This window comes from Melozone crissalis, unplaced genomic scaffold, assembly GCF_028551555.1.
Source record: "Melozone crissalis strain CALT ecotype California unplaced genomic scaffold, PUWL_Pcris_2 ptg000041l_1, whole genome shotgun sequence".
Classification (NCBI taxonomy): domain Eukaryota; kingdom Metazoa; phylum Chordata; class Aves; order Passeriformes; family Passerellidae; genus Melozone; species Melozone crissalis.
Genome location: NW_026535819.1, coordinates 1,830,641 through 1,843,832, shown reverse-complemented (window position 1 = coordinate 1,843,832; position 13,192 = coordinate 1,830,641). Strand labels below are relative to the sequence as shown.

Genomic DNA, 13,192 nt, shown 5'->3' with positions numbered 1-13,192 from the left:
ACAGTGTCACTTGCAGCACAGTGTCACCGGGAGCTCAGTCTGGCCCGCACTGCCTGAGCTCCCAAAAGGCTCATCCCAGCTCCACTGCACCCTCCTCATCCTCTGCCTCATCCCAGCTCCACTGCACCCTCCTCATCCTCTGCCTCATCCCAGCTCCACTGCACCCTCCTCATCCTCTGCCTCATCCCAGCACCCCCACACCCTCCCCACTCTCTGCCTCCCAGCCCTGTGCACCCATCTCCCTGCCCTTGCTAAACTGCTTGGGCTGTTTGCACTCCTTTTACAGCCTGGTCTTACAGCAGTGCCACGGCAGTGACCCAGCCCACCTGAAGAGTAGCTATTAAAATATAGCTACTAATGAATTTGATTGCATTATGGATATGGTAATTAGCTAAAGAGTTGCACCCAATCCAAGAGTCTTTTAAAGCCCAGACCTCTCTTCTTTCATATTTCCAAGGACAGCACACTCTAGGATGCAAGAATACTCTGGGCAAGTCAGACAGGGTTAAACAAACACATAGAATATTTAAAAATATTTGTAAAAACGGAACCAAACAGCAACACACAGTGACTCTTTTTCAAAAAAAAAAAAAAAAAGCTGAAAACTAATGGCATTTTATTACATTCTGAATATTTAAACAAAAGAGCAGTTTGACATGAGATGGTGTGAGTGTATTTAAAAATGAACAAAGCAAAATGCTCTTCAGAAGGGTTTGGGTACAACAGGCCAAGTGGATTAAAATGATTTCAGTGACAATGAACCTGGTGAAGCACCACACAACCCACACTGTACTGGAACCTCCTTAGGCCAGCAGAAAATACAGGGAAAGGGCTGATGCTTCAAGGTTCAATTTTCAGATACCTCTCCTGGCACAGCAGAGCAAGAGATTTGAAGTTTAATCCAGAATATAACAAACAAAGCTAACATCCAGACATCCAGACCATGACTGGAAAAGATGCCATCCACGTGCCCAGGTGTGATTTTAAATACTCTGGTGGGTATAGAAGACCAAAGAATGGCATGGATACAATATCCACCAGTGACAGTATGCTGAGTCAGTTGTGTACCTCAGCCACAAAGAGAGGCAGCTCCTCTGGCAGGATCCAGGAGCGAGGGTAGAAGTTGTACTCCAGGGGAAACAGATCCCGCATGGTTCTCATGGCCCGGCTCAGGGTGATCTTCCGAACCGTCTCCGTCATGCCTGGAAAAGGAACAAAGTTACAAAACCCCTCATTGCAGCCTCCTCCCAACAGTAAATGAATCATTGCAGAGTGTCATTCATTACTCACCTGCTGGGAAGGCACTCTGGTCACTGCTGTCAATAAAGCTGAACATCTTTTGAGATTTAAATCTGACACAATAATTGTGGCAGTGCCCTGCCATAGTTACTATTGCATGTGTTTATGTATAATATTAGAAAAAATTAATTCTCAAAAATATAGCTCCGAATAAAATACAGCTTTAGCCAAATACTTACTAGTGCCTTTGCCATAATCGAAAATTATTTTTCTAATCTATCATTCCAGGGATAGGTACAAACATAACTTAAATGTAATGAACAACTTTGGTTTACTTTGCAGTTATTTAAGTATCTGCATCACAAACAGGTTATTTTGTGAACAGCCAAACCAACATTTGCTGAAGTCTTATGTCCATTGGGAACACGGCTAAAAAGCTATTTTTATGGAAAAGTTTCTGGTAAAACCCTGCATGAAATTAGCACAACTTTCCTGGAAAATCAGGTCTAGTTCAGAAGGGCTCTGGTTTGATTCCTGTGCAGCCACTTGTTCACCAGGTAGAAGCCAAAACACAGACAGGTAACATTCATCTAACACGGATTTAAACCATCAGAAAACAACAACACCACCCTACACCTGAGTGGGAACTTCCCTCAGGCAGGAGAAAGTCAGGGTAAATAAAGCCTGGAGTTCAATAGCTGAGGTTCTTATGCTCACAGCACACTAACAGCAGCCATAAATCTGAAGTAAAGGGCTTAGATAAGTCAATACCTAAGTTCTTAGCTCTTATTTAGAGAGATCACAACAGGGATTAAATGAGAAAAAAAGGAGCTTAAAAAAATAGAAGAGTCATCATAAGATGAGGACTGACATGAACTCTTCAATATTAAAAAATCCATTTAAGGAATTCTGCTTCGAGCTTCTCCCTGAGATAAGGCAGAGTATGAAACAAAACAGATTCTTTCCACTTTGAATCAAAACCAAATCCAAAGATACAGCCCTGTTATCAGTGCCTGATAACAGTCAGTAATTGCATACTTCACTTAAATTATAGCCTAACACTCTGCTTTTTCCTAACTTCATGTGTATGAAGTATTCTTCTCAACAAAACCACTTTCTCTCCAAAACAAATTCCACTTCAGAAATTGTTCAAGACACCCACTGCGATATTCTCACCCCCTCACCAAACTCAGTAATATGCCAAATATACTATCAGCTGATTAGGCAGATAATTCACATTAAAAACCAGTAAAACACAGAACTAGGTCCATAACGCTGTGTTTAAAGCATTTGTTATAACTAGAAAGAGAAGTGAAGTACCTGGGAACTTGTTGACCTGCCCTGAGAAGATGTTGCTGTCGTGGAATGACACCCCGTGCCAGTAGATGTCACACGGGAGGCGGCGGCCAAACGGAAACTGCAGGAGAGAGCAGAGACGAGTTTTGAGCAATCTGGGAATTTCTCCTCATTCCTGTCTGCTTTAAACACTCATGTGAGGCATACACCACTCACGAACTGTCTTCTGACTGTCAAAAGAAAACAAGCTCTTGTATATTGGTTGCAAAACTGAGAATATTTGGATCAGCTCAAAGACTTTAAAGTGAACAAACCAAGAGAGGTTTTTAAAAACCAACCCCAAATGGCTGAGACATGGCTGTTGTGAGAACCCCTGAGCTTCTGATCAACCAAAGTGGACACTCAAAACAGGATATTTAAGTGCATTATTCATTCATATATATCCAGATATAAGTATCCATTTCTGCAGCATTAATTCCTTTCTGGTACTAATAGCCTGTAATTAAAATAAAAGCTTGCAATTCAATTAATCATTTGTTGAGCATATATATTCCCACTATCAAGAACTAAGGCGATTATTTCAACAATATTAAATATTCCAGGTTCTCTTCCCATTCACATAAGATCTCACCGTAAATTGGCAAACTGCAGTTTGTTTTCTATTATCAAAAAGATCACCAATTTTAAGCAGTCTGAAGAGCTCAGAAGCGGCCCTGCCAATTACTGAGAGCAAGTTTCTAATAGTAGTAAAGTGGTTTGTAAAATCCCAATTAGCTTTGTGCAAAGAAGGTGCTCTTCTTTTTCACGCTCATTCTCTTTGACACGGCCCCATTTATCAATCCAAAAATCCCCATTTTATCTGCAGCTCCATGAAGATGCCATTTAACTACCATATGGAATACAGTCACAGGAATAGCTTCTATTACTAGGCTGCATATTTTTCAAATAAATCTGCTATGTTTAGCATTTTAGGACACATTTGCATTAAATATCTACCACCCTCAGCACCCAGTGCCATTTACTTATTGAAAGAACCACAGTATTTTGCAGAAACTTCTTGTTCTTTACTTGATATGTAATTTTTCTTATTTTAAAATATTTCTCTATGCAGTGGATCATTTTTCTTTGAGCATGACAGAAAAAAGAATTGCATAAACCTTTTGAGTGCATTACTTTATTTGCTACTTTAATTAAAATTTCAGTTTCCTCAGTAAATAGCCTTGAAAAATTAATTTAAAATGCTAATTGAGCAACGCATCATTTCTGTTTCCTTACTTGCAGGGATGAGAAACCCAATTTAACAAGAACCAGTGGATTCTGCACTTATTTCATTATTATTCAGCCTGCAAAATCTGTTTTTGTACAAGTGAAAATTAATTCTGTTGGGCTCTGAAAGACAATCAGTGGCCTTAACCTCTCTCCACAGGTATATCCAGAATACAGATGCAGCATTCGGTCTCAGAGTGCCCTTCCCACTAACACCTGAACAATTTATTTATTTATTAAAAGAAATTGAAATGAAAGGAACAAAATTTGCATTTATATAACACCTTTCATCTACAGAGGATATCAAAGCTCTACAAACACTGCACAGAAATCATTTCACCAGAGATGAGGAGTGAGCAGCTCTGGACAGGAAGATGGAAGCGCTGCACCCCCTTGCTGGAAATTTGGGACAGCACAGCAAGGGCCCTGCTCCTGAGAAATCAAGATTATCAGGATTTATCCAACAATGGGATCAAACTCACCTCCTGAATGAGCTGGGCTGGATTCTGTAACCTCTGCACCACACTTTACATAAGAGTGGTGTTTGGAGAGGAGCCAAGTTTGATTATTTGGTGCCTCTGGCAGCGCCAGGCAGATATTAATTAATCTTAAAATGGGGGAGAGGCCTTTGCAGCACATTCCCAGCTCCTGCTGTGGGACAGAGGCTGAAAAAGAAAGGGGCTGGAGCCATCCTTTCTTAAAATCCTTTAAATCTTTTTAGTCAGATTTGGGCAACATTTGTCAGAAAAGAATAAACAAGGAGCCATCAAGAGAATAAAGTTGTTTCCACAGGTTTGACATGATTAATAATCCATCCCAGTCAAATCTGTCTGACAGGTCATTTCTACCTTTGGATTAGAAGCCAATAATTTAAATTGTCTCACAGGTCCCATCAGTCTGTTCCATCATGTTTAATGACAGGTTAAATGACTCGTTTTCCCCTCAGCTTTTCCCAGCACAAAACCTGAAACTCTCCGAACAGCGAGACAAATGGAACGCTTGGCGCTGGGATATTTGATGCCTGGGACATCTGCTTCTTCCATTTTCCTGGTAATTGAAAGCTTGCTGAAGAAATAATTTATTGAGAGATGAATAAACTCGGGATGCAAGCTCAATTTGTGCCCATTATTTCATTTGGCATATCACGTTCATTTAAAGGATGTGACACGCTGCATCAGATGGTCCAGCCTGGCACAGGAGCTGGCACACACAGGGGAGCTCTGCAATGCTTCTTGGAAGGTCCTCCCATACAGCCCAGCAAACCTCAGTGCTTCATTTACTCAAAATTCCCACTGCTGAAAAAAAAAATGGATTTTTTTTCTGTCTTTTGCTTCTGAGAACAGAATCTCAATGGTCAGTTTGCTGTCTTGCACTCCTTCCCCTCTTCCCCACATATCAGTGCCACAGAATATGTCACCAATGTTTATTCTTCCCTTTTTTGTGTGTCTTATAATGACATTTACCATATGTCAGTTCACTAATGATAATAAAATAATAAAACATGGATATGTGACACTGAAAGAATGCTATACGTTAGATAGAAAAAGTTATGGATCAAAAGGTGCCTACTTGAAAAAGCACATTATATTGTCTCCTCCCAATAAAATATTCCAGCCAACACATCCAGCAGCAAACAGCAGAAATGAAACAAAAGCAAGAATAGGAAAATGAAAAAGCAGTAGAACAGCAGTCCCTGACACATCACTATTTAAAATACATGCATTTCATTACTACTTCCAGGACTTCTTTTTGCAATATTTTCAGGGATCCTGGAAGCAACACCCGTGTTCCCTCTGCTGGTCCTGCTGCAACAGTGCAATCAGCTCCAAGGCTCTGGCCATCCCAGTGAAACAGGGATGCTATTTCTCTAAATGTCTGAAAGGGAGAGCTTCCAGAATCACATGTGGCTTGAATAAAGAGTTTTCCTTGGATTTATCTTCTCAATTTTGTTAATTTTTCTCTTCAAACCTTGCCCAGATCTGATTAACCTATTTATAAACTGAAGATACACAGCAATACATGACAGCAGGTTGTTTACTGGGAATGAATTATCAGCCATCCAGATGGTGCAGTCAAGCAGCACAAAATTCCATATTAGGCCTCTTCTTTATTAAGAGACAAAGTGGCCAGAGGAGGAAGCAACAAACTAAATGAAAAATATTGACCCAAGGAAGAGATGGAGGAGAGAGGATATGGAGGGAGACAGGGAACAAAGAGAGATGAAGTAAAGGCAGCAGGAATTGCTGCTGGGAGATGCAAAGCAGGAAGGAAAAAGCTGATTAATGCAGCACAGAGATTCATGAGAGGAACAGGAGCTTGTGAAACAAGTCAATTAGTAGGAAAGGCTATCAAGTGCAAGACAAATGCAAAACAGTGAAGTCTCAGGAAACTATAAAGACAAAATTACCACTAAATGTGGCTCATTCCCAGCACAACCTGCAAGGCTAACTGATATTAGTGATCCAGAAACCCTCGCTGGAATGGCTCCCCGCCCTCAGAACATAAAACTCAACCCTAAAAACAAAGAAATTAAGCGTGAAGTGCCCCTGCTCTGCATGTCACTGCATAAAACATTGAGCAAGGCTGCTGACAGACACCCCACAGGTGCACTGAGGGCTACCAGAGGTAAATGTAGCAGGTTTAAATTTCAGGGCTCTGGTATGTTGTTACTATTTTGCTGTACAAGCAGGAGTTGAGAACTGGGGCGCTGGTGCAAAGCGGTTTTGAAATCCTGCCACTGGATTTAAATAACAAAAATACTGAAATAGAATTTTATGAAGTCAGAGAAGGAGAAAGCACTACTCCTCCTGACACGGAGCACACATATCCTTGTGGGATTAGGTATGCAGGACATTAGGAACAAACATGGAAAACATTTACTGCCACTCAGTCGTCCAGAAAATAAATTTGCAGTATTTAACTCTGAGGTTAGGAACAGCACAGAATATACTGTCTACCCCAAGTCTATACAGATTTTGCTTAATAGGCATCAGGTGGACAAAAATATCATCTTGTCAGTGGGAATCCCACAGGCAGCTTTGTAAAGTGGAGTAGCTGCAGGTCAGAGATCACACAGCTCTGTCCTAGCTCTGCACGTGAGAAACAGCTCATCCTCAGGTTTTATTCTTCCTTTTCCCTCCAACTTACTTCCCTCTTACAAATGGACTACAAGTACCCTTTTTCTTACACAAGTTCCTCACAAAGCTCCTAGAAGCCACCTCAACTTCTATAAAGCCGTTTATAAAGCTGTTAGGTAAAGAAAATCTTTACAGCTGGAGAACAATTCACCATCTATAGTAAGATACATCTAAGAAATCTCTCCAGGATTTAAATAAGGAGTTGCAAAGCATCAGTTCTGTGCCAGCTCCCCTACTGTCCTGATTCCAGTTCAGCACATACTGGCACAGAAATCCTCACAAAGCAATGAGAAAACACATGACTCGAGCAGCAGGAGAAAAAAACCAGCTATAGCTGCTCTACATAAAGTAAATTAGCAGGCTGGAGCCCGTTATGTGTGTGTTATCAGCATTCATACACCGTGCTGTCCGACACGCCTCGGACACAAGGGCAGCGGCTCTACCGGGCCGGAGCTTCCCGCGCTGCCCCAGCCCTGAGGGAGGTGGGAGGGAAGAAATGCAAATCCACACACGCGTCAAACGTTCCCCGGGGAGCGGGGCTCCTTCTTGCCCTTTCCCCGATCAGTTTAACCTCGGAATGCAATACCCGATTACCCCTGTTCTGGCTTGCATAACTGGCCGTGCCAATCGTGATCATGAACCAAAACAGCTCCGGACCCGGCATCTGGGCAGAAATAGCCCGAGGGTCGGGGGGCACAGCCGGGAGACCCCCGGCTGCAGCAGCCCTCGGGAGACACGGGAGGAGGAGGAGGTGGAAAATGAGGAAGGCTTTGCCGGTGGCAGAGCCGAGACAAGGGAGGGCAGTGTGGGCAGGACCGGCGCTAGGCCGGAGCAAGGCAGGGATGGGGACGCGGCCGCGCAGGGTGAGCGCTCACCTCCTTCCAGCGGAGCTGCCGCAGGCTGATTTTCAGCGCCTCCAGGGAGGTCTTGGCCTTGGAGCTGTCCACCGTGACCCCGGGCCGCCGGGCGCTCTCGGTCCCGCTGCGGCGGCCCGGGGCCCGCCGGGCCCTGCCCCGCGCCGCCCGCCCGGCCGAGCCCGGCGCTCCGGCCCCGCGCCGGCCCCGCTCCCGCTCCCGTTCCCGGCCGGGCAGCGCCCCTTCCCCCGAGAGCGCCGCGGCGGGCGGGCCGCCCTGCGGGGCCTCAGCGGGCAGGGCCGGGGACCCCGGGGGCTCCTCCGCCTCGCGGGCCGGCTCCATCTCCGCCGGTTCCAGCCCGGCCGGCTCCATTTCCGCTATCCCCAACCCGGCCAGTTCCAGCCCGGCCAGCTCTATTCCCTCCGTCCCCTTCCCCGCCGATTCTATCCCCTCTGTCCCCGTCCCCGCCGTCCGCAGCCCGGCCGGTTCCAGCCCGGCCGGCTCCGCTGCCTCTGCCCCCATGCCCGCCTGTCCTATCCCCTCCGTCCCCATCCCCGCCGGTTGTATCCCCTCTGTCCCCGTCAGTTCTGTCCCCTCTGTCCCTGTCCTCAGCCCGGCCGGCTCCATTGTCTCTGTCCCCATCCCCGCCGGTTGTATCCCCTCTGTCCCCGTCCCTGCCGGTTGTATCCCCTCTGCCCCGGTCCCCAGCCCGGCCGGCTCCATCCCCGCTGGTTCCAGCCCGCCCCCGCTCCCCGCCCGTTGCCATGGCAGCGGGGCGGCCGGTGACCCGCTGGCCCCGCCCCGCCACCGTGAGGCGCTGACGCCGCCCCCGCCATTTTGGGACCGGGCACAGGCCCCGCCCCGCGCAGCCCGAAATGGCCTCCGGGGCGGGCGGGGCCGCCATGTTGGAAGCGGGCGAGCGCCACCTCAGGTCGGGCTGCGGGGCGGGCGCGGTGCACGCCGTGCCCATCGCCACCGAACCGCCCGGGCGGCTCCGACACTCCGCCCGCTCCTTACCGTGCGCCCGAAAGCTTCTCGTGTGAGACGGGGCTCGGGCCGCCGTTACAAAGCGCTGCCTCTCATAAAGGGTGTTCCCATGGACCCTTCAGGCGCTGCTGCATCGGTGCTGGGAGAGCCCATCTGCGGAGTTCGAACTCTCTCAGGCACATGGCAGGAAAATAGGAAAACGATTTCTGGATCACAGCAATGGAATTAATAACCTTAACAGCAGCTCCGTGATCATCCTGAGCAAGCTGGAAGGTTCCCTGCCTAGGGCAGGGGGTTGGAACTGTATAAACTTTAACGTCCCTTCCCACCCAAAGCACTCCAGAACTGACCCTATGGCACATTAACCCTCACGGCACGGTTGTGAGGCGGTAAATGCAGAACGTGCCCGTGTGGCGGTAAATGCAGAACGTGTCCGTGAGGCGGTGAAACGCAGAACGTGCCCGTGTGGCAGTGAAACGCAGAACGTGCCCGTGTGGCAGTGAAACGCAGAACGTGTCCGTGAGGCGGCTGCAGGAGCACAACCCGGGCTCATGAACGCGGGGCTGCGGGCAGGCGGTGGCGCTGCGCCCTGGGAAATCCGGCCCGGAGCCGAGATTGGGGGAAAAACGGGAATAATCGGGGTTCTGTGTCAAGGAGCCATCACCAGAATCGTGATCTGGAACAGGACTGAAACAGGATCTCAGCAAAAATTATTTAAACTACAGCAAAATTTAAATAAATGCAGAAAAAGTTGGCACTGCCAGTTAGCTGCGAGATAAAAAAACAAGGTCGTGTCAAGATGCTTATTTTTTTAGTGCCTCACCAGTCTTCCATCATTTACCCTTGCAGGCAACGAATAAACAAATTAATTAATTAAAGAGAGTGGTGTCTTGCAACGTGAAGGGACCAGGAAGGCTGAGGTCAGGTAGCTCGCTCTTGGGTGCTCTCATGTTGCTATTAAAAGATGTACATTCTTTTTTTATAGCTGTGGCAGTGTTTAATTAAAAACTTGGGAGCGTTTCCATGTTCCAGCAGGAGCTCAGGGAGGCTGGTAATGTTGGCAGGATGAGCTGGCTGGGTGGTGTCCTTTCCATGTCCATCACTGAAGGCACATCCTTGGTTTCACCACCACCACCAGATCACAGAAAGGTTTGGGCTGGGAGGAACCTTAAAGATCTCATTCCAAACCTCTACCATGGGCAGGTACAAATTGGAAAGAAAAATTAATATTTTGCTTATGTTTAACATTGGCTTAAAAATTCAGTAGTAAGAAAAGCAATTCAGAGATGTTGGAGTGTGATTTAAAGTGGTGACCTGACTCTGACTGTCTCTTATTTTACTGCCAGGCTCCCAGATGAATATTTTTAACACAGAAATTTATCCTCACCAATGTCAGCAATGCTGAAAGAAAGCCAGGGATAGAGTTAAGATGGGCCAAAGCATTAAGAGACATTGGAGCATGGGAAATACCAAACAAAATGATTGCAAAGGGGAAATATTTTTATATCTGATTATCATATATCCACATTTCTTACAGGCTAATAACAGACTAGCTGTTCCTCTACCAGAGAAGCTGTAATAGATCCCATTCTTGGTTTGCCTGTGTGGTGTGGATAAAACCCTCATTTCCTGTTGGGATAAACAGGGATGGGCTGCAGTGTGCAGCGTGGGGTCAGGCTGCACGTGGCAGTCAGGTACAGCACGCTGGGCAGCAATGAGGCACAGGGAAATACAGGAGGAGAATCCTGCTGAATACAGCAAGCTGGGTCTAGCAGCAGGAGAGAAATGGGAAACTTGAGATCAGCTGTCCCCTGAGAGGAGAGGGGAAATTTAGTTACAGGGGGCTCTTAAACACAAGGCTGTTTCCTGAGACCCTTGCTCAGAGGGAATTGTTGATAAGAACACTGTTATATCTTGTGATAATAAGTGAACAAGCATGTGGATTCCATCCAGGAGAACTGTAATCTCCCTATGCTCTCATTAATTAAATTCAGGATACCAAAGACAGCAGAGGTGCTGGCCTAATTTAATGGGAGTGGGGAAGGATCCTGTTTGATTGGACACTCATCTCTCAGACTAACAACTTCACTCTCATTTACCCAAAATCATCACTTACCTGGTGTCTGTGTGTGCACAGGTAAGTGCCAGGTCCCAGGAGGAATCCAGGAACAAAGCATTTTTACAGATGCAGCAACCTGAACAGTTTTCCATCGTGCCACCATGCTGATCCCAGCAGCTCACACTGAGGGACTGTACTGCCAGCCTGTGGTATATGGAATTCTTGAGTTGGGCATGTGAACATGTGAGGCTTATGAGGTTAACAAGTAACATTTTTCTTTACTAATATATTTCCCCTCTTCTAAGTAAGCATTTTTGTTTCCAAGTTGGGATCAACATTTTTAGCTTTTATGTAGCATCATAAGGTCAATAACTGTATTCTTTTCTATACTTTTCTCTTTTAAAGATAAAGACAGCCAAGATAAGAAAAACAAAGTAGCATGTAATTTGCAAAAAGAACATACCATCTTTTTAAAATATCATATAAAACTGGCCTCCTCCCAAATGCAAATTTGCAGAAATACTTCAGTGTACCCTTTTGAAAAAGAACACATTCCTTAAGCTATTGTTAAAAAAAAAACCAAACTTACTCATGAAGAACCATCCATCTGTGTCTAAGTTAATAGTTCCTTTTGCAACGATGGTATCTCCTGTCAGTCGTTCTTTCACAAATCCATGAGAAAGCAATGCTCTATAAAATGAAAAGTCAGAGATAACGAATCTAGCAAACAGACTCCACTTGGAAAAGGTCCGTGGTGGGCTTATGATTCAGCCTGGATTTAAATCCACATACATCACTCTGTGCTGCCCATGTTTATGTTCGACCACAGAAGATTTGTGGTTGACCTACATATGCAAACAAAACATTTGCTGCATATTTGGGGTGGGGGGATTTGCATGATAGAAGATGATGAAAATATGCATAATTGTAGATGACATTTTCGGTTGCCAAGTCCTGCTGCACAGCCCTTTGGAGCTGGCCATGCATGAAAGAGGCTTGCAGCCTGACAGGCACATTGCCTGGCCGTGCTGTGCCCCGACACGGAGCTTCTGCTGCCTCTTGAGCAACACAAACCTGCTGTAATAATCATCTCACCAAGCAGCCCCTGTGCTCACAGAGACACCTAGGACACTGGCTGAGGGGGCTGAAACCATCAGTGCCACATGCCACCTCTGAGTTCCACATGTCACCTCTGAGTTCCCTTCATGGGGCAGCTCAGCAGACTCAAAGATTTTGTTCAGGAGTTTTCTCGGTATTCTTGAAACCCCCAATGCATCAGGGGTAACATCACACAACTTAGTCAACAGCAGCTGGTTTATCTGTTCTTGCCCCCACATTTCATCCCACAGCAGCATTTCTAGGAAGTCTGCTGGTGTGTTAGTACACTGGAGGCTGTGCTGTAAAAATTGCACCGGCACAAGTACATATTAATAATATTAATTATAATGTTAAAGTGGCATGACAAACCCAGATCTCCTAGGACAGTACCCATGCACAGACCTCACAGCTCTTATGTGTGATATGGAAGGGCTCTCCTGTAAAAGAGGTTTTGTCTGCCATTACTGGATGTCTGTCTGGTTGCTCTTCCTATGTCACATCTTATTTGTCATTCAAAATCTCTGCAACTCTGCTGTGCAGAAATAAGTGCTTAAAAGGGTTAGCAGAAAGGAGGAAAAGTCCATGGCATCAAGGCCAGATCCTTTATCTGTGAAGGTGCCTTTGGAAAAATCTGATAGGATCAGACAGGAGCAAAAGCTCCCTTCCCTACAATCCAACCAAGGAGCTGATTAAAGAACACCCTGCATGTAACACCCACCACCCATTTACACCACGTTCAAGGGCTCCTCCAAAGATGAAGCTATGTAAGAAGAGGGGCTTCATGCAGAGTCCTGGGGCAGGCAGGAATGTGCACCCATGTGAGAGAAAGAGAAGGAAGGAAATCTTGGGAGCCTATGCCCGAGAAAGAAAGCTGATACAAACCTGGTCCCTGCAAAAACACAGCTCCGAGCCAAGAAGCTGTCTTGGGGCTTCACTCCTACTGTGTTCAGAGAATCAGGACTTTCTGTGAGTGCTTTGCACATCAAAGGAATAACTCTCTCAGCACCTCCATGTGATGCAAACACCCACCATGAGGTTTGGCCAACTGTTCAGTGCTACTCAGGGTTTGTTTATACTAAATCCGTGACGATGTCCCGTGTAAAGGCTTCATTCCACATATTTGCCCAGTTTCATTGTCCAGAAGAAAAGGCATACAGCTTTCTTACTTCCAGTGGAGTCAAAGAATTTTCTTTGCCCAACAAACAAACTAGAAAATTAACGGCTTTTTAAGTTTAGCAGCCTTCAAACTCAATTCT

At 46.0% G+C, this 13,192-nt stretch overlaps 1 protein-coding gene and 1 long non-coding RNA gene across 3 annotated transcripts in view; both read right to left on the bottom strand.

The window, feature by feature from the left end:
* TTLL11 (tubulin tyrosine ligase like 11) overlaps positions 1 to 8,202 on the bottom strand; it is a 33,983-nt gene extending 25,781 nt beyond the window's left edge. Inside the window, exons 1-3 of one of the 2 annotated variants that reach the window (XM_054284466.1) lie at positions 7,814 to 8,202; positions 2,560 to 2,656; positions 1,069 to 1,202 (exon numbers count right to left, since the gene is read on the bottom strand). In XM_054284466.1, the coding sequence (XP_054140441.1) occupies positions 1,069 to 1,202; positions 2,560 to 2,656; positions 7,814 to 8,164 (582 nt within the window). In that variant the 5' untranslated portion in view covers positions 8,165 to 8,202. Of the gene's footprint in view, positions 1 to 1,068; positions 1,203 to 2,559; positions 2,657 to 4,283; positions 5,040 to 7,813 lie in introns of those variants that run through there. The other variant, XM_054284467.1, reaches the window with a different exon arrangement.
* A 1,100-nt stretch (positions 8,203 to 9,302) lies between these two features.
* Positions 9,303 to 11,885, bottom strand: LOC128942171 (uncharacterized). Its single transcript, XR_008483595.1, has 3 exons — positions 11,428 to 11,885; positions 10,896 to 11,042; positions 9,303 to 9,969 (listed from the first exon to the last, which is right to left on the bottom strand). It is a non-coding gene; the product is annotated as an uncharacterized LOC128942171 (long non-coding RNA).
* Between the last annotated feature and the right edge of the window lie 1,307 nt (positions 11,886 to 13,192).